The 20,731-nt window shown below is 37.9% G+C and overlaps 2 protein-coding genes across 3 annotated transcripts in view; one reads left to right on the top strand and one right to left on the bottom strand.

The window, feature by feature from the left end:
- The window catches only part of LOC137290339 (uncharacterized), a 113,142-nt gene that overhangs the window by 13,486 nt on the left and 78,925 nt on the right, over nucleotides 1-20,731 (bottom strand). Inside the window, exons 1-3 of one of the 2 annotated variants that reach the window (XM_067821188.1) lie at nucleotides 6,455-6,705; nucleotides 3,840-4,052; nucleotides 3,204-3,512 (exon numbers count right to left, since the gene is read on the bottom strand). In XM_067821188.1, coding sequence (XP_067677289.1) covers nucleotides 3,204-3,512; nucleotides 3,840-4,052; nucleotides 6,455-6,509 — 577 coding nt within the window. In that variant the 5' untranslated portion in view covers nucleotides 6,510-6,705. Of the gene's footprint in view, nucleotides 1-3,203; nucleotides 3,513-3,839; nucleotides 4,053-6,454; nucleotides 6,706-20,731 lie in introns of those variants that run through there. The other variant, XM_067821189.1, reaches the window with a different exon arrangement.
- Nucleotides 12,559-20,731, top strand: part of LOC137290332 (receptor-type tyrosine-protein phosphatase alpha-like) — a 120,797-nt gene continuing 112,624 nt past the window's right edge. Inside the window, exons 1-2 of the mRNA XM_067821176.1 lie at nucleotides 12,559-12,574; nucleotides 16,817-16,861. Coding sequence (XP_067677277.1) covers nucleotides 12,559-12,574; nucleotides 16,817-16,861 — 61 coding nt within the window. The remainder of the gene's footprint in view (nucleotides 12,575-16,816; nucleotides 16,862-20,731) is intronic.

Here is a 20,731-nt window from a genome sequence, read left to right as displayed (position 1 = left end):
AAATTATCATACCAGACCTAGAATAAGTTTGTTGTGGAGCTATTTTGGAGCTATTTCATTGCTATATGTATATAGCAAAGACATATACGAAATGCTTCCAGATCGTAAACGAAATCTGCTCACTCCTTGTCATTTTGTTATTCAAAGAAGACTGTTCTTGACATTTCTTGTTTAATGAAAGGCTACTGAACACTAAATAATTGGCATAAATCATCATCAGACACTTCAGCAAAAAGAAACAATCCTTGAAAGTTCAATAGACTCATTTCATATTGTGACATTGCTCCTAAACTCAGGAAAAGACAATAAGGTAGAATAATTTCTATTTACAGAATATGATGCCTGTTTACTTTCACCAGAGACAGAGATGCCAACCCCAGAGTGTTGCAAATAGTAGCTTCAACGTTAAAAATTAGTAGTTTTGACCATAGAATTAGTAGTCAACTAAATAAACAAAATCATGATGGATTCTGAGAAAAAAAATGATTTTACGGTCACGTGGTTAAATTATTTCCGCCGGAACTAAGTGTGTCAAATCGCATAGGTATTCAAATCAGCTTTGCTAAAATCACGTTTGTTACTTGCAATCATTCCAGTTCAAATATATCATTACATTTGACGAATGGAAGGCACGTGAAGTACGAAAATGTATTTCATTGTTGAAAATATATGTTTTTGTCTACATATCCGAATGAATTTTAATGCATTTCATTTATATTTCGTAGGATTTCTAGTGGAATCGTATTGGCGTAGTTTGAAGTTAAACTTCGTAGCGACTGCGATAAAATCGTAGAGGTGGCATCTCTGCAGAGACAATAAAATTTAGTACGTGTATACAGTTTCTTTTGTTATCAAATGATAACATTTTCTGATAAATATACTGTTGCTGCAACTACATAAATGGCATTAGTCATGTGTGATTCAAAATAATTCACAAAACAAAGAAGTACTGTTGAAAACAAGAAATGGCTCCTCACCCGTTTGTATTTGATATACATTTTGACAAGATATTATAAAGAAATAAAATACATAAAATAATATGAAACATCTATCCATACATTTTATGGCATACATGTAGTTGTATTAAAGAATTGTGTAAAATTGTCACTTTTCCACATCACTGAAAGACATTAATTAAAATTTGGTTATTTACACGTTGCTAATGCATTGACAGATCCTGAGTGTCTTTGCCCATGACTATTTGGGAGAAAAAAATACTTGTCATATTATTAATATCAATTAATATATGAAAATATATGAAAAGATTTAAATTTGTAACCAGGTATGAAACATAAAGCATTGACAAATCTAATCATAATTATTCAGCAAGAACGTTAATTTATCGTATAAAATTATGAATGTAATTCAACTTGTTCTGAAGTGAGACATAATTTTTGCATTCACGTAATATGAACCCAATGTTTACCAAATCATCCCCGATTTCATGTGAAACTATAACTGAAAAATATCCGCGCACCTTTTGTTGAGAATGATATTTGTAAACGTTTCTGTGTCGGACCATGTGAAAAACACAATAAGCTAGGATCAACATGCTTCACACTTATATCTTTGCTATCTTTATATTCAGTGGACAATACAAAAGTGCCTACAGGCCCCCCTAAGTAATTGAAGGAATTACAGCACATTTGAAGGAATTGCATCTCAAATGTAAACAAACACAGCCCTATGGCCTAATATGGACAAAAATTCAAATAAAAGATACTGAAAACTCTATAGCATTGATCCACTACTGTTTCCGGGTCACGGGCACATACAAGGTCAAACTGGTTCGGCTATGTGCGAACTATACTGTCCAAAATACACCAAGAAATTGCTGTGAGCACTTATTAATCATTTCAAACAGTTATTTGTGCTAGATTTGGGTTTGCCAGACGAAATATCTTTAACATTTCTGTTAATATTCAATAACGAATGAATTTCATCAGGCAATCCCTCTCAGTGACATCGTATCCGGTGACCTTTGCACTTACTAGAAAACGAGTTAGATTTCACGTTCTTAATTTTCGTCTGTCTTTCCTTATACTAAACGGAAAATGATAAATGAAACACTTGTAGAATGAGAAATTCTCCCTCTTTCGCCAGGTCTTACTTAGAAGAGTTGTGTATACTTTCGTCAGACCAATATAGCTATATTTTATGTAGGCGTTAAACGAAGAGCTTGTTTGTTTGTTTTTCGTGCGTGCAACACGATCTAAAACCGGCTTTTTTGCGGGTTTGTGTAAAAATTAATGAACCATAACATTTGAAATAAGCGCCCATGAATGTTTATAAATGTAATATTATTCTGACCCGTGAAGGTCCAGGGGTAGAATAGGCCTTCAGCAACCCATGCTTGCCATAAAAGGCGACTCAGCTTGTCGTAAGAGGCGACTAACGGGATCAGGTGGTCAGGCTCGCTGACTTGGTTGACACATGTCATTGGTTCCCAATTGCGCAGATCGATGCTCATGTTGTTGATCACTGGATTGTCTGGTCCAGACTCGATTATTTACAGACCGCCGCCATATAGCTGGAATATTGCTGAGTGCGGCGTAAAACTAAACTCACTCACTCACTAATATTATTCTGCTATTTCCATGACATGACACGTTTAAATAAACGTAATAGTGCCATTTCAGTAAGACCTGTGATGGCATCGAAAATATTATTTGTTTTATATGAAAGTTTTCCATTATTTTTTTCAGAATTAATTTATAATTTGTCGCAATGTACGAAATTAAAGGCAGCTACTTATGAAATATCAGTAATAAGAATATTGTAATCGGTTTGCGCAACATCATAGGCATCGGTCCAGGCAGTTGGGATGCGATGACATATGTCAACCAGGTCAGCGAGCCTGACCACGCGATCCTACGATTCTAGTCCGATTCGTCAAGGATATTATCTCTTTCTAAAGCCATTTCCTTATATTTCACATATATCATATGAGAAAACGAGCCAGCATGTCCCGAAGATTGTTTTCTCCATAAACACAAGATGGCATTTACCTTCGTTGATGAGAACGTTTGAAATTATACATATTACATAGTCCTTTTTACCTCCTTTAAATGGACGTACTTCCGTTGGTCCGCAGAATACTGTTTCAAAATGTTCCAAGTGTTCAGAAGCACACTTAAATGTTTTCAGAACACAAACCTCCATTTACAAAGAAGTATAAAGTGGAAAATACCGGTGTTACTTACTCAAAGCTCGTATTTTATCAAAATCCGAGTGTGTATCATCATCGTCATCTCCAGTGAATGGGCTCTGTGACTGATACGTATTCCAAACTTCTACTTCCGCAAAGTCTAACACAGGGCCATCACCATCATTGTCTGTTTCAGTGTATAAAGTAAGGAAGCGAAACCTTTCGTAACAGGTAACGTTTAGAATATCAGCAATATCTCGACCGTCCCTGCGTCCTTGTACAGTGTAAAACAGACTTCCGTTTTTTGGAACAACAGAACTTGTAACAGAAGCATAAAACTGTATCCCATTACGGCGGACTTTGTCTGAAAATAGAAGAGATCACAAGTCATTTATCATAAAAACACTGAGCACGTTTTCAGTACTGGTTTCATTGTAAAATTCTAAAATATGACAAGGACGTTGAATAAAAATATGTTTCCCTTGTGTAAACACAAGTCTCTCTCAAATCAAGTGTTCACATACTACGAACCAGTGTGCTTTCATAGTGAGACAGCTCATTGCTATACATGTACACATCGTATCCGTATCGCACATATACAAACTGGTTCACCGGTCACATTGACAAGAGCCAGTGGGAACATATTTGCAGGAAAGTAATTAATATGAATCTTTGACAAGACATTACTTACAGTCAGATCTGAAGTAGATAATGATGAGTGGCGACTGAACCTCCGTGTCGAGATCAACCTTCCACCAAGCACTAGGCTTATGCAACGAGGTGTGGATTGTTAATGACTCGTTATATGCGTCAGTCACCCCATCTACCGCTTTCCTAGAAGACTGCACTCTCCTGGTACTGCTCATCCATGTTGGTTTGTGGAGAGCAATGTTTTCCCCACTACCTAAAATAGAGTATACGTATAAGACGCACCACAAAACATCAATAATGAAGTTAAGCATAAATAATGTTATTATTTCAGAGTTCATATGCCCCGTGTGGTGATAGTCATGTCATTTTACCAGCTGTGTAACGGCGGTATCACGTGTGACTATAATCTTTACATCTTTCTCTCATTCGATTTCAAATTGTTGAACATCAGTGCTGATGACTAAGGATATGAGCGTTTTCATCTGGAGAATATCTAATATGTACTACCAGATAGTCGTGTATAACAAGTCATTGAAATTGCAAAGCAGTGTTTCCATGACATAACTGAGGCAGTTTTAAGATGTCCAGATTTCATTGGTCTGAGATATTCAATGTTCTCACTGGTGCAGTAATTGACTGTATAATAAGAAACAATCATTATGATGATATGTGAATTTTAAGTGGTATGAGTTAACCTCTTCATTTGTTTTAGGAAGAGATAAAGTGAAGGGACAGATATGTTTAAAAAGTTTGAAAACCACTAAAAACTTCTGTTGTATGTATCATACCCTTTTGTTGATTAAATTGTTTACACCTACTGATTAAATATCTCCGACACTGATATTGACGTTGAGTGAGTGAGTCAAAGTTTAACGTCACCTCGGCAGTTTTTCGGCCATATAGAGACGAGACACATTTGGATTACCTATAAGAAATATATGTCGTAAACGACAGTAAAACAATTATCACAAGTGGAGTCTAAAAACTAACCATTTCAAATGAAATTTTATTTTATTCAAAACAAAAATCAATGTTACATGTAACATAGACCACCAGTCACTATAAAGCCAGGCCAACTTACAGGGATCATGGATACTTAGAGTACTGTCTGCGTGAACCCCAGCAGGGTCTGAGCCATAACTTCATCACTGGCCATTGTAGGAAAAGCTGATCATAAATGACAACATGCATGTTACCATGTGTGAGTATAAAATTCAGGTTATCTGTTATAAGTACTACAATACCATTTAGACCAACATGCTATCACCAGAGGACCTACTATTGTTCAATGTGTTTTCTTTTGTAAAAGTGTAATTGGTAATCACTCTAATAATGACATGAACATTTCATGAGTTTGTTCATACTATAAATGCTCTCATATGTTGTAAAGCAACTGGACAAGGTGGCATTATGCCTGAGATGATAAAGCATAGTAGCAATATTGTAATGCACTATCTGATGAATCTTGTCAAGATTATTCTAAACTGTAGTATATGTTCTGATCAATTCTTCTCTGTTGATTTAAGATACCTGATATGTCAATAGATAGGTACCCTTGTTGGTGTTATAATATGCTTGTCAGTTTAGATACAATTAGGAGGAAAACGTAGCCTACTAACGAAAATAATGGGTGTTGTATTGAAATTTAAAATTTAAAACCGAATTCAGCTTATTAGACGACTTAGTTTGTAATGTAGGCATATGCCATGTTTCCAGTACATTAGCTCACATTTGTAAGCTGCGCTAAGTAGCGTGAGTTAATGTCAAGCATTGTTTCCTTTTATACGTCATGAATCTCTGTTTGGAGACAGTGAGTACATTCACATGGCCAGTATGTTGTCAATGTCTCCCTGACTGAAGCACGTCAATCCATCTTATTTAAAATATCTAGTGTTTTAATAACTTGATTAGGTTTATTTTTAAATATTGGTTTGCATACAGTCACAGGTGGCCAAAGTGATGACGTAAAGCCTCCAAGGGATCATGTATGATGCAGAAGTAACGTTAATCCCCATGGTCTCCATGAAGGTGTCTTTGGTCGCTAGTGGTCTGTAGTCGAGTTTAAATTTCTATCAGATGACATTCGGAGTAAGTAATAATTTTAATGCTGAAATTGATTGTTTTAAATACGTACTATCTGTGATACTCCACACATTGTTTTACTTCCCTTTGTCGACAGGCAATTAACTATAGTCGACTTGTTCACATCGCGATATGGCTGCAATATTGCCGAGATTTTATCTCACTCCCTCACTGCTTCTAACGGTAATGTAGATCTGTTACACAAGTTTCGACTGTCGATCTTTTATTGATTTTTATAGGTAAACGGTGAGGTAACGTTTTTATGTTAAACTCTGACTAAATTGAAACCGACTTATCTTTCAGCGAGGTATTATTCCCACGAGTTTAAATCGTAATGACTTCATATATGCTGTTCTCTCCGTGTGTTTTCTCTTTGTTTTAAAACACTTACTGTACTACATTACATACGTTCATTATGGACGAGGTAAATGGGATATCTGTCTTCCCACCAAAGACATTTTCCTTTTATTTTGTACGTTGGATCTCTCAAGTAGTTGTTTATAACTAATTTGCCTCTCGGTTCTCTATCAGTGGTATAGCATCAGCTATGAATGGACTTCCATGCTTACTTACCTTGCGAGAGAATCACGCATGCTCCTACTAGCCTAATGATGCCCAGCGTAGACATGAGATACCGCTTACACACTAAGAGTTATTAGTTTGTATAGGTTGTAATGTCTTCAAAAAGTGAAGATTCTGAATTTTGAGTTCCACCAACAACCTAAAGAATGGTGATCTGAACGAGAGCGACAATACAGCCTTGATAGCCGTTTGGATACATATGTCCCTACCGCCCTACTCGCCCAGGGTTAAACTTCAAGTGGCGATAAGTATTCTCAAGGAGATTTCAGTTTGTAAGTGTCACTGCAGCGCACCAGAATTACAAATGCATTTTTTTTATTCTATAATATATGAAAGCAAAACCTGTTAGCTGGAACAAAATATTCATTTTCTATCTCTAATCTTATTTCAGCATTTTTATTACCTATTGTTTGGGTTTTCAATCAGAACACAGAACACTTCAAAAAGTGCTTCATCATACAATGTAAATAATTTCAAACGATCCCGCAAATTTGCTGGATTATATTTATTTCCAAAAACGTTTAATTCAGTTGCACAAATCGGTCCTTGCGCTGTGACGAGGAAAAATACAGTACTTTAACGTACACTTAATAAAGTCTTTGCGCTAAGATGGCTTTGAACATGTGGGCCCTGTACAATTAACATACTTTCCAAGGTTCAGCTATTTTGTGCATTTGAGCAATGTCAAAAGTCAAATTCGTTGAGTGATCATTCCCCACTTTGTTAGCTGTCGATTAAAAACTGTTTCCTGCAGTATATAATTTACATTTAGAACGTAAGCGTGCAACGTTAGACTAATATATTGTCCGATAAGACTATTTTTTCTTCCCTGAACATCCATGCATGGTTCAACCTAACTTCTAATGTGCTTATGATCTGACAAACGAGGCATTTCCAATTAACAAAAGAGTCCATGACTTTGTGGCCTTCAACTTTTGTTTTGTTACTGTGATTTCAAAACTGGCCTGTCAGAAACAACTTGTTACTCATGGGAAACCTGTGTTTACGGTTGTACGAATCAGCTTTGGCAATAAACATCATAGAGTTTGTCACAAATCATTGGAGTTTATGTTTGTTACATTAACAATAATGTTTGGTCACAGTACAAAACCTGTATTTTTCCTCGAAGCAAAATATCATGGATTATATTGTAAGACCTCAACAAAAGTCAAAATATCCATTTTACCAATATAGGCCTCAGCGTTTATATATATACAGTAAGATATGATATTATCAGTAGGTAATAAACATCCGTCATTAGAACTATTTTCCTTCTTTTTTCATAGTTGTGGCAATATTTGCCCACACCTATCCCCGATATACCCTTTGGATATGATATGAATGGTTTTGACATCTTCCTGAAGACGAATTAGGAAGAAAACGGATGGTGAACTCAACCCGACACAGCCATGATACATATCTCTTTTTGTTGATAATGAAACTAACATGTACATAATCACACAGGAAATGATTCTGCCATTGTAATCATGTATTTCGTTGATTTAAATTTAAACGTAATAATCTGGTATAGTGTTATGTGACTTGCAGCTATGAAATGAGTGCAAAAGAATAACTAGCTGACTACCTGCAGAAATGTATGTCACTGGTCATTAGGGGCTAAATGACTGGGAGAATGATAAGAAGTATGTATTAGTGATGACACCAGGTGCTCGCAAAACTCGTAAGCATGTCCATGTCCACCACATAAAATCAATAACAAGACACCAAAGGCCTCTTCTTATGACAACACTGCTACAAGCAAGGAAGTCAAGATAATAAACTTATTGGTCGTATTATAAAATAAGAAAGGCTTTTATCAAGTAAGGAAAACTTGTCGACTATGTTATTACAATCATGGGATCATACGTGACGATAGCAGAGTTACCTGCTTGCCATGTACAACGTTACAATGCATGCACATGTAACACTGACACATGGTTTCCACAAACGATTTAAACTATACCAGCCTAAACGTAAAGGACCACCCATGTCTGATGTACCCCGCTGTAACACTGCAAGAATATTGCTAAAAGCGGGATAAAACAAAACTCACTCGAACTCACTCATAAAACCTTTAGTGGCTGGGACAACCAACTCGTACATAATGCCGGTGAAGATGTGAATACATTTGGATGTGTATATGAAATGAAAGCTGTTGTCATATTCACTTGTTCAACAGCAACTGATCCACTAACATTATTTAACATTTCTCAGGCTGACACAAACCAATGACTGGCAATAATGACCCCTTAATGACACATTTTGGTAATATCCTAATCACATGATGAGAACTTGCGTCTTTAGATATTTACCCATGTGTCAGATACACAATAGCATATATATATATATATATATATATATATATATATATATATATATATATATATATGTATATATATAGATAGATAGATAGATAGATAGATAGATAGATAGATAGATAGACACACACACACACACACACATACATACATACATACATACATACATACATACATACATACATACATACATACATACATACACACATATATATATTAGGCAAGTAAGTGCTGTCAAGATAGGTAGTGATTACTCTTAAATCCACAGTGTCTAGGATACAGACTGACAAGGTAAGTCGAAGAAATTTAAGTTGCAAAACTCAAACACCGGTTCGTGGTTAGCTAGTATTTCAGATAATATTATAGAACTGATGTCTTCCTGTATTAAGTACACGGACTTGGATATTTACCCCGCCTTTGACAGTGCACCAAGGAAACCGAATACGCAGGAAGGTGTTTGCATTGAAACTGTTTGTTCTTTGTGACGTCAGGTGCATTAAAAGAACAACTTTCATTGGCAGTTAATGCTGCCGCAATAGTCATTCAGTGAGGGCTGTTCACCATTACTGGCGCATAGATTAGCCGTCATGGAATGGGTGCGACTGGTTGTCCTGCTCTCTGTACATGTGCTACACATTACATCAGGTTGGTGTCCATCTTATTACTTTGGGTTTGAATCGCCACACTGACATTTGGTAGGGTTCATTATTGGGTCTGCATCTGTGCAGAATCAAATAAAATATGCCATGCTTCCTTTATTACCCAAAGCATATCACGAAAGCGTGATTCAAAGAACTTAACACTAAAATGTATATTATATGTTTCATAACAATGTTGTGAATATGTGCCTTGCTATCTTGCGCTGAGCATATGCCATGATAGTCTGTAGTGAATATATCCCTCGATATCTTGCAGTGAATGTGTACTGTGATAACTTGTAGTGATTATGTGCCTTGATAGCCTGTACGGAACATGTGCCGTGATAGTCGGCGGTGAATATGTACTGTCATAGCCTGCAAAAGAATAACTAGCTGACTACCTGCAGAAATGTATGTCACTGGTCATTAGGGGCTAAATGACTGGGAGAATGATACGAAGTATGTATCAGTGATGACACCAGGTGCTCGCAAAACACGTAAGCATGTCCAAGTCCACCACATAGTAGTAGTAAAATCAATAACAAGACACCAAACGCCTCTTCTTATGACAACACTACTACAAGCGAGAAAGTCAAGATAATAAACTTATTGGTCGTATTATAAAATAAGAAAGGCTTTTATCAAGTAAGGAAAACTTGTCGACTATGTTATTACAATCATGGGATCATACGTGACGATAGTAGAGTTACCTGTTTGCCATATACAACGTTACAATGCATGCACATGTAACAAATAATAAAATATGCCATGCTTCCTATATTTACCCAAAGCATATCACGAAAGCCTGATTAAAAAAACTTAACACTAAAATGTATATTATATGTTTCATAACAATGTTGTGAATATGTGCCCTGCTATCTTGCGCTGAGCATATGCCATGATAGTCTGTAGTGAATATATCCCTCGATATCTTGCAGTGAATGTGTACTGTGATAACTTGTAGTGATTATGTGCCTTGATAGCCTGTACGGAACATGTGCCGTGATAGTCGGCGGTGAATATTTACTGTGATAGCCTGCAATGAATATGTAACGTAATAGCTTGTGGAGTACTACACTCTTAAAATCTTTCGCCAGTGCTCTGGTGGTGTTGCCCAGAGGTTAAAACGTCACGATGAACGCCCGGGGTCAATTCCGCTAATGAGTAAAATGGTGTCGTGATATTGCTGGGAGTTAAACCATATTCACTCCGGCAATATATCATGAACGCGTATGATGTGATATTGCTCGGAGTTAAACCATATTCACTCCGGCAATATATCATGAATGGCGCATGATGTTTACCAAATGATGTTTCATATATTACCTTACATATACTTCCAGTATAATGCGACATAATGCGATAACTTCTTTCCTGGGTAACTGACTTTAAAGAATGAAATTTGTTGAGTCGAATCGCCGAGTGCCATGCTACATCATTTATTATGATCTTAGAGCCTTCTTAAGCATTTCTCGCCATAATGACATGCATTTTATGCGACGGAAAGAAGTCACTGAGTATATGGATACTCACCATTAAGGTGACAGTGACAAATCAAGCACCTTCCAGTTGGGATAATCAGTTGTTTAGAACACACTGGCATCAATATTATATCGGGTCATGATATGAAACAGAAAAAATACATACCTGGCAGTTTAAATCTACAAATGCATTTTGTGCTGCTATTGTCGGCATTACAATTGTTCTATCTCTCCTTATTGTTACTCTGTATATTGTTTTAGTCTCGATATGGCTGAAATATTGCCAAAGTGACTTTTACCTCTCTCACACACACATTACAATTGTAATACTGTAACTATAACCATAAACTACTTCCTGGGAATCTTTCGAGCGCAGATGAATTGACAGGTTAGAGGAAGAGGACGTGATATGGATGAAAGAGCAGGCCTGGTGCAGGGGTCATTACTACACTTTGTGCATGGAGAAAACAGATGTAGCAGTTAGCGATAATGTAGTTTCATACTAATATGATCATTTAAAATACATTTTGGAAGAGCCTAAACAGGTTTAAGAACACTGTAGATTACGCCTGACTCCACAGTATTTTAATTTACAAACCAATCACTACGTTGGACAACCAACATTTGTCGAAACAAAAATCACTTCCACTTAGGAAGTAACAGAGACAATACAATCAAATTTCACAGTACATATTTCACTTCAGACGAACCAGCGTGGCAGTCAATCCTGAAGTGTCGACGTAGGTCGTCAATTACGTTGCACTAATGTTTATAACAAAGGCTCACATAATCGTTTGTTCATTCAGACTGAATCTCTTAATTACTATGCCCAGTATAAGATATATCACTTGCAATAATCAGAAGAGTAAATCCGATAAACGAGAATGTTTCCATTTTGCATCTTTGAAGGCAGTGGAAATAATGTGAAATGGTTATTACCCAAAGAGTAGGTGTGAGCGTCGAAGGTAATTAATGTTTTATATTTGGGACTATAATGGCCCAAATATATTTATCGCCTCAAACGATTGTGAAAATCCTGCTTGTATCCAAGCAGAGAGCAAATGTACTGTCCTAACCTTCAAATGCCCGGTTTATTCCAGTATAGGTTTGTTTAGTCATGTCCTTTTACGGTCACATAGTTTCAGGAAAATGTCTGTAATCGTCACGTGGTTGTGCTTTTATTTGATAACAAGTTTTATATGGTTTATATGTATATTTGGCAATGTATACCCTTCATAGTCATGACTGAATACTTTCGATGTGAGTTTAGATTTTAATTCACTTGCACATATATATTTGTCAATAGGTAGTGTGCAACTGTGTTGCTACAAGTGAAGCTTTTGTTATGTACTGATTACCTGCAGCGCAGAAACGCGCAGGCAGCAAATAATCAGCTGTTTCAATCTGCGAGAGGTACCAAACCAAGGGCACCAAGAACAATGGGGACAGTGTCTTGGGATGTAAAAGAGACATGTCAAAGGCGAGATCCTCATATCGAGCATGCTGTTTCTGCATCTAGCCAATTGCACTGCTGTCAATTCATTGGCTTTATCAAAAAAGGACAAGATCAGGTTTGCTAGCTGGAATTCTATTGAGGCCATACGTAGGCCTATTCGAAAGAAGTTTGGAATTCTCTAGGACACCCTAGACGTCGTACCATGGACGGACTTCGTAGTCAAAGCCACAGGCATTTCGAAGATGGCAGCAGAACCAACCAGCCATGCCATCATGTGATTTAAGATATGCTCTTTGTGCGAAGGAATGGCGTCCACTGACAAGATTTGGACAGACTCTGTAAAGCTATTACACAGTCGGCATTCCATATTAATATTTTCTATAAAATCGCATTCTAGCGATTGCAAGTGGGAAGTGACTGGTCCTGAGCAGTAGAAAATAAAGCCTTCACTTGGACATTTAAGACCAGCCGACTTCATCCAGACGATTGAATCGGTTCCATTGCTGGTCTTTTCCAAACACCTGATATTGACAGACTTAGTGAAGGACTTCATCTGGTTTAGTCCAATCGCTGTACCGTCCAGCAGCACATCGCAATCATAGCCGGGTGGACTGGGACACCAAGGTTTACTGCACATTTACTGTATATTATAGCCAGTTCCCTTATGGGACTACTGATGTCATTGTCTATCTAAAATATAATCCATTCATATTAAATCAGATACCCTAATGGTAAATGCGACTGCCAGTATCATTGTCTGTCTGTGGTATAATGCCTCTATATTAAGGGCAGCTACCCGGATGGGAGTGAGTGAGTGAGTTATAAGTTAATGTCACATCGGCAATATTTCAGCCATATCGTGACGGGAATAAACATGATTATACAGAACATGTAGATATTATAAAACCCGTCATCAAAGTACGCTCTCCGGATGGAGCATGTTGCTGTTGGTGACACTGCCTATATAAGCTATAATGTTTATATGTTACAGTGAGTGAGTGAGTTAATATTTAACGTCACATCGGCAATATTTCAGCCATATCGTGACGAGAACAATTTAACATGAAATGGAATACATTTATATCATAAAAAACTGTCAACAAAGGACAGTAAAACAACTAGAATATCACAGAGAATATTAAACTAGTAATTAGATCTAGAACAGTTCAACTATAAGAGGACAACACAATATAAAACTGGGCTATGGATTGCCAACAACTGAAGGTAGATCACCATGCTAGGGACCATGGGGACTTACATCACTTTTGCTACCTGCATGGACCCTAGCTGGATTCACATCATCCCTTCAGTCATTGGCCTTTATGCGGAGAATTAGCCATACATTAAAATAACAAAAATACTGCGATTAAAAACCTGGAAACCTTAAATTTAGATCAAATGTTTCGGGACTTACGTACCCTCTCAGGAGGACATTAATGTTACAGTACTTTAACCCCCTTTGAGGGTACAGCCACTAACAATTTGAGTTACTAATTTAAACTTCCAATTATAAAATATATATCTATTTACAAATCAGCTAATAGATCTAATGCTTTTAAAAATCCTATGATTAAATGAGAACTGGTACTGTTAAAAAGATCCTTCATTGTTCTTGAATTGAAATAAGTGTCCCTTGTGATGGAATACTCAACACAGTCAAGCAAGATATGCTTGACTGTGATTCTTTCATCACAAGGGATACAAAACGGAGGATCCTCACCTTTTAATATATATTCGTGCGTGTATCTCGTGTGGCCAATGCGACATCGTCGCATAATGACCTCTTCAAATCTGGACTGACAACCCAAGTAGGTATAACCAATAGAGGGTTTTATCGCATGTAATTTGTTTATACCCACTTGGGTGTCCCACTTCTTCTGCATCAGATCACGGATATAAGATCTAATGGTGGCTTTATAATCACTGTAAGGAATAAGAAGTGGTGTCACAGATTTGTTGAGTGCTGCTTTAGCAGCAAGGTCAGCCAATGTGTTACCTGAGATTCCTACATGGCTGGGTAACCAACAGAAGACAATGTCGTATTGGCCAGTAGCAAGATCATTACACGGTTCAATAATTTCTACTAAAAGTGGATGTCTGCAAGAAATATTTTTAATAGCCTGAAGGCAAGAAAGAGAGTCTGAATAGATTATGTATTGTTTGTGTTTAGGATGTCTTTGAATATATAGAGCCGTTAATATGGCGTTAGCTTCAGCAGTGAAAATAGAGCTGTTATCCGGTAATCTAGAAGATATTGTTCTGGATCCAATGACAGTGGCACAAGCCACTGTGTCACCGCCCTTGGACCCATCTGTGTATATAGATTTATAGTTGCTGTATTTACTTTTTAATTGATGATATTATTGTTTATACTGTAATTCATTAGTTTCTGATGTTTTAAATCCAGTTAATGTTAGGTCAACTTGTGGCCGAACCAATTGCCAAGGAGGAGAAGAAAGAAGACGGGAAGGAGTTATACTTTCCAGCTCAATGCCGGAAACAGCAATAAATGGCTTAATTCTCAGTCCAAGAGGCGGAGCAAGAGAAGATTTTTTGTTGTATAAGTCCTCATAAAGGGGATTGAAAACACAGTTATAGGCAGGGTTAGATTCATTTGAGTATAATTTGGTAATGTATTGTAAAGACAATTTTATACGACGTTGTGTAAGAGATGGTTCATCGGCCTCAACGTAGAGACTGTCAATAGGTGAAGTTCTGAAAGATCCAAGACAGAGTCTTAAACCTTGGTGGTGGACAGGATCAAGAAGTTTAAGGTTGCTTTTACAGGCTCCACCATATACAATGGAGCCATAATCAAGCTTTGAACGGACCAATGATCTGTAGAGGTGAAGGAGGGTAGCTTGGTCCCCTCCCCATTTTGAGTTGGAAACAACTTTTATTAAATCCAGCGCCTTCAAGCATTTATTTTTTATATATTTAATATGCGGAAGAAAAGTTAAACGAGAGTCGAAAATTATACCCAAGAACTTGGCCTCCTTGACCACTTTGATGGGAGTGCCATCTAGAAACAGTTCAGGGTCCTTATGTGGCTTATATTTTCTACAGAAGTGTAGACAATTAGTTTTTGACTGAGAAAATTTGAATCCATTTTCGAGACACCATTTATTTATTTTGTTTAAACATAACTGTAGTTGTCGTTCAATAGTGTGTATATTTTTACCACGACAAGAAACATTAAAATCATCCACGAAAAGTGATCCATCTATTGAATCATTTAAAACCTTGGACAAACTGTTAATCTTAATACTAAACAGTGTGACAGACAAAATATTGCCTTGTGGGACACCCTGATCCTGATTATAATGGTCAGATAAGGTTGAACCCACTCGGACTTGAAATTGTCTATCGTTTAAGAAATTTGATATAAATTGAGGCAAACGGCCCCTTAATCCAAAATCATGTAAGTCTCTTAAAATACCATATTTCCACGTCGTATCGTATGCTTTTTCCAGATCGAAAAAGATCGACACTGCATGTTGTTTATTAATGATGGCATTTTTAACAAAAGATTCTAAACGTACTAAATGATCAATGGTACTTCTGTTTTTACGGAAACCACATTGTATATCAGTGATTAGATTATTTGTTTCCAAGTACCAAACTAATCGGTTATTGATCATGCGTTCCATGGTTTTGCAAACACAGCTAGTGAGTGAAATTGGTCGATAATTGGAAGGATCGGTATGGTCACGTCCAGGTTTAGGAATTGGAACAATTATAGCATCACGCCACGAAGAAGGAAATTTACCAGATGTCCAAATACTATCAAAAATATTTAAAAGGGTCTCTAAACACGATTCCGGTAAGTGTTTCAGAAGTTGGTAATGTATGTTATCAGCTCCTGTAGCAGTATCGTGAGCCTGGTCAAGAGCAGTATGAAGCTCATGTATCGAAAAAGTTTCGTTGTAATCTTCCCCATTATCTGAACAGAAATTAATAACCTTCTTTTCTTGCTGATTTTGGTATTTTTTAAATTGGGGTACATATTGTGATGAGGAAGAATGTTTTGCCAATGTCTCACCAAGTTTGTTCGCAATGTCTCATTTATTAGTCAATAAATGGTTCCCATCTTGGAGATGGTGAATGCTAGATTTAGAACCCTTACCCTTGATTTTCTGGATCATATTCCACACCTTTGATATCGGTGTGCGTGAATTTATTTTTGATATATAGGTTCGCCAAGAATGGCGTTTACTTTGCTTGAAAGTACGCCTTGCTTTAGCATTTAAAATTTTGAATTTCTCTAAATTGTGGACCATAGGATGGCGACGGAAATAATGTTCCGCTGTCTTCCGTGCTTTCCTAGCCTGTTTGCATTCATCATTAAACCATGGTTTTCGCACATGTGGAACTGCAGAGGACTTTGGTATACACTCGTCAGCAATATTATTCAATTCATCTGAAAAACATTGTATGGCATCAGGAATATCATTAAAAAGTTCAGGTTTTAGTTTGTCTGCACAGAGTGTTTCATATAAAGGCCAGTTAGCTTTTTTAAAATTCCATCTTAATGATGCATGGTGTAACGTCAGATGGCATCACAGGGTTTAATATTGTTGGGAGATGGTCACTTCCACAGAGATCGTCGTGGACTGACCATTCAAATTCACTCAATAGGTTTGAATCAGTAATAGACAAATCAAGAGCTGAATAAGTACCTGTGCCAGGATGGAAATATGTATTTGAGCCGTCATTATATATGCATAAATCATTATTTGAAAGAAATTCCTCTAGTAATTTACCTTTGGTGTTTGTATTAATGCCACCCCATAGTGGACTGTGGCCATTTAAATCACCCATGATTATACAGGGTTTAGGTAGTTGATCATAAAGGTCTTGCAGATCAGTTAGTTGGACAGTCGATGAAGGCGGAATATATAAAGAGCATAAAGTAAAAACAACTTGTAATGTAAGTCGGACTGCAACAACTTGAAGATTTGTTTTTAGTGGAACTGAGCTATGGATAATATTGTTCCTCACCTGGATTGATGAACCACCAGAAGCTCTATCACCCGGAGGAGAAAAAGAGTTGTATGCATTGAAGGGACGGAGCTCAAAATTATCTGTCTGTTTCAGATAAGTTTCTTGGATGCAGAACGCCGACGGTTTAAAATCTTGGTTTAATAAGTGTAGATCATTTAAATTAGTCCGGAGTCCTCTACAATTCCACTGAATTATAGCAGAATACATTATTTCCTTGGTGGATGTACAGGAGATCTACCCCTCACTTTCCTTGTGGGTGACAAGCTATGAGTCCGACCTTGGATGTGGTCGGACACATCCATGGCCTCAAGTGATCCAAACTTATTATATAGTTGGACCTGATCATTAGACCCCTTAGGAGGCCTGTTACGTTGATTTTTCTTCGTGATTTCATTGCTCGATCTGGATGTAGTGTTCACTTTTGACTTCACATTAGAGTCTGATTTAGATGCCTGTTTCTGAGAAGCAGATGAATCCTTCCCAGAGGATACCTTAGACTGAACAATAGTTTGTACGCTGGAAGTTTCGTTTGAAGAATTCGCCTGTATTTCAGCAGACAGCAATGTTGGAGCTGATGTACTAGCCCACGTGTAATCCGTTTGACAACCGACTGAACTGCATGAAACGTGCTTTGGTTTAGAGGCCTGAACAGAAGCAGAAACAACAGCAGCATAACTCGGGCCCGACTTTTCTTGTGCCAGAACGATCTGTTTTGCTTCAAAGAACGAAACGTTTTGCTCATGCTTCACCCGTGAAATCTTTGATTGTAACTTCCAGGAAGGACATTCCTTGGATGAAGAGGGATGGCAACCAGAGCAGTTTACACATACAGGTGTGTTATCACAAAGGGTACTATCTTTGCACGCTCCAGCGCATCGTTGGCATGCAGCTGGATTGTGGCATGACTTGGATCCGTGCCCATACTTTTGGCAATTATAGCACCTCAAGGGGTTGGGGATAAAAGTATCAACCCTTAAGTTGCAGTATCCTGCTTTCAGAGATTTTGGAGGCATCGAGAGACAAAATGTAAACAAGTAAGTATTTGTCTTGAAGACATCATTATTCTATTTGACTGTAAAGCGTTTAACATGAGTAACGCCGTGTGATTGTAGTTCAGTAACTATGTCAAGTTCACTCATGTCTGTAAGGCAACGTCCAGTATCACGGACGATGGTATTTAGTGTCCTGTGAGGGGACACCTCTACAGGAACATTTGCTAGCGACTTTGTTTTGAGCAGAATTTTGGATTGTATTTCTTTCCTGCATTCGATTAGCAGGGAACCAGATCTCAACTTTTTAATGTCTTTCACCTCCCCAACCAAACCTTCAATGCCTTTTGACACAGCAAAGGGATTTAACTTGAGAGGGCCCCCTTCAGGGGCACACATCACAATGAAACGAGGCCAATTGTCAGGGTTACTGAACGTTGTATGCAACTCATCATCTGAAGATAACGAATCATCAGATTCGTGTGATCGTTTTTTAAGTGGGGATGCCATGGTAGAAAAATATATGATTCACCCTCCTAGCTCCCCACCCACCATGGAGTGTCAACAAGGACGATGCCTCATGCCTGTGGATCTCCTGCAGACGGCACCAAGGATACTAGGAGGGTATACTCAAGCAGAAAATATATTAAAAAGATATATCCCACCAGATTGGCCCATGAGCCACCGCCTTCTGGGCATAAGACTCTAGGCAAAGTTCACAACATCAGATTTCAAAATCAATAAACAATTTAGATGAGCAATTAGGCCAAGACCGACAGTAAAACAAGTTCAAATCAAATTTGTGCAATGACATATATAGAAAAGCCATGCACAGGGCTTGGCATGACCAGCCGATTGGTCGAACCGGGCCCATTCGACCACCCGTCTAGGCGAAGTCAGGGCCAAAGTGGTGTATTGAGCAACAGGAACACGGTTGCAAGCTCCTATTGCCCTCAACCACCAGGGTCCCCTCCTCCGCCGACACAGGGCCGCAACCCACGGCAAACGGGTTGGTGGACCAAATATGCCCCCGGGTCCACTACAGGGGTGTCGGCGAGCTCTTAGCATTACCCAACACCCACCACGAGGAGGTGGCTCGCCACGGGTGCCTTATATGTTACAGGCAGTTATCCAGATGATATACAGTATGGTTCAAAATTATTGAGAATAGCTAAAGCATTTCATATTATTAAACGAGAACAAATCAGATAAAATTGAATGTATTGTGAAAGTGAACTGACCTTTTCATGTTGTGTAGGTAACAATTTAATATTTTATCAAGTCTCCTTGAGCTTCACGGCACAGTCTAAGACGGGTAGGCATACTTCCTATCAGAGAGGTTAGTGTCTCGTGAGTTATGCTGTCCCAGTATCGGACCACTTCTCTCTTCATGTCTTCAGTTTTTGTCAACCCCTTTTGATTCACACATTCCTTCATCATCCCCCAAATGTTCTCAATGGGATTTAAGTCAGGACTATATGCAGGAAATGGTAATGCAGTCACATTTTTCTCCTGAAACCACTGCTTGGCATGTTTTGCGGTGTGTTTAGGATCATTATCTTGCTGCAAAATCCAGTCATTTCCATAAAACACATGTGCACTTGGAAGCAGAAAATTATCTAATATGTTAGTGTAGCGTTGACTTGTCAGATTTCCCTCAAACACACACAGTGGGGTCGTTCCTAATAAGGATATCCCTCCCCATACATGAAACTTTGGGCTGTATTTAGGTCGTCGATACAACGGTGCTGACGCAGACTTTGTCAATATTTTCACATTATTGGGATATACCCATATTGAGCTTTCATCAGTAAAAATCACATTTTCCCAGTCAAAGTTTTCATGTGCCAAACACCACTCAACACGCCTGTCTTTATGTTCTTGTTTCATGAGAGGAGAAAGAATTCCAGTCTTTTTCTCCCATCCAAGATCAATCAAATTTCTTCTAACTGTAGATTTTGATACAACTGTTGATCCCCTTTCTATCATTTTATACCTGATGTTGGAGATGCTTGCCCTTTGCTTTTTAGACGCTAAAATTCCCAGCCGGACGCGATCTGAGAAGTCCAATTTTCTGGGTCTCCCTGCTCCTTTCTGATGCCCAAAATCCTTTCACTCTTTAAAATTCTTCCTAATCCTATACACAGTAGAAAGAGGAGTTCCTGTTCTCTCTGCCAGTGTATTTACATCATCAATTCCTTGATTACACAACTCAAAAATCAACCTTCTTTTATCTTCAGCAGACATTGTTGACAGTGCTGAGGAAAATGACGTCTGCTACAAATTCAGGGGAGGTAACTCTAATTGTAATATACTCAGTAGGCCAAGATGAGTTACCTCCCTTACACCATTACTTAGTTTTAAGTATCAGTGAATCAGTTG

This window comes from Haliotis asinina, chromosome 7, assembly GCF_037392515.1.
Source record: "Haliotis asinina isolate JCU_RB_2024 chromosome 7, JCU_Hal_asi_v2, whole genome shotgun sequence".
In the NCBI taxonomy this organism is placed as follows: domain Eukaryota; kingdom Metazoa; phylum Mollusca; class Gastropoda; order Lepetellida; family Haliotidae; genus Haliotis; species Haliotis asinina.
Note: the sequence above shows the minus strand (reverse complement) of the source record. Positions and strands in the feature narration are given on the sequence as shown.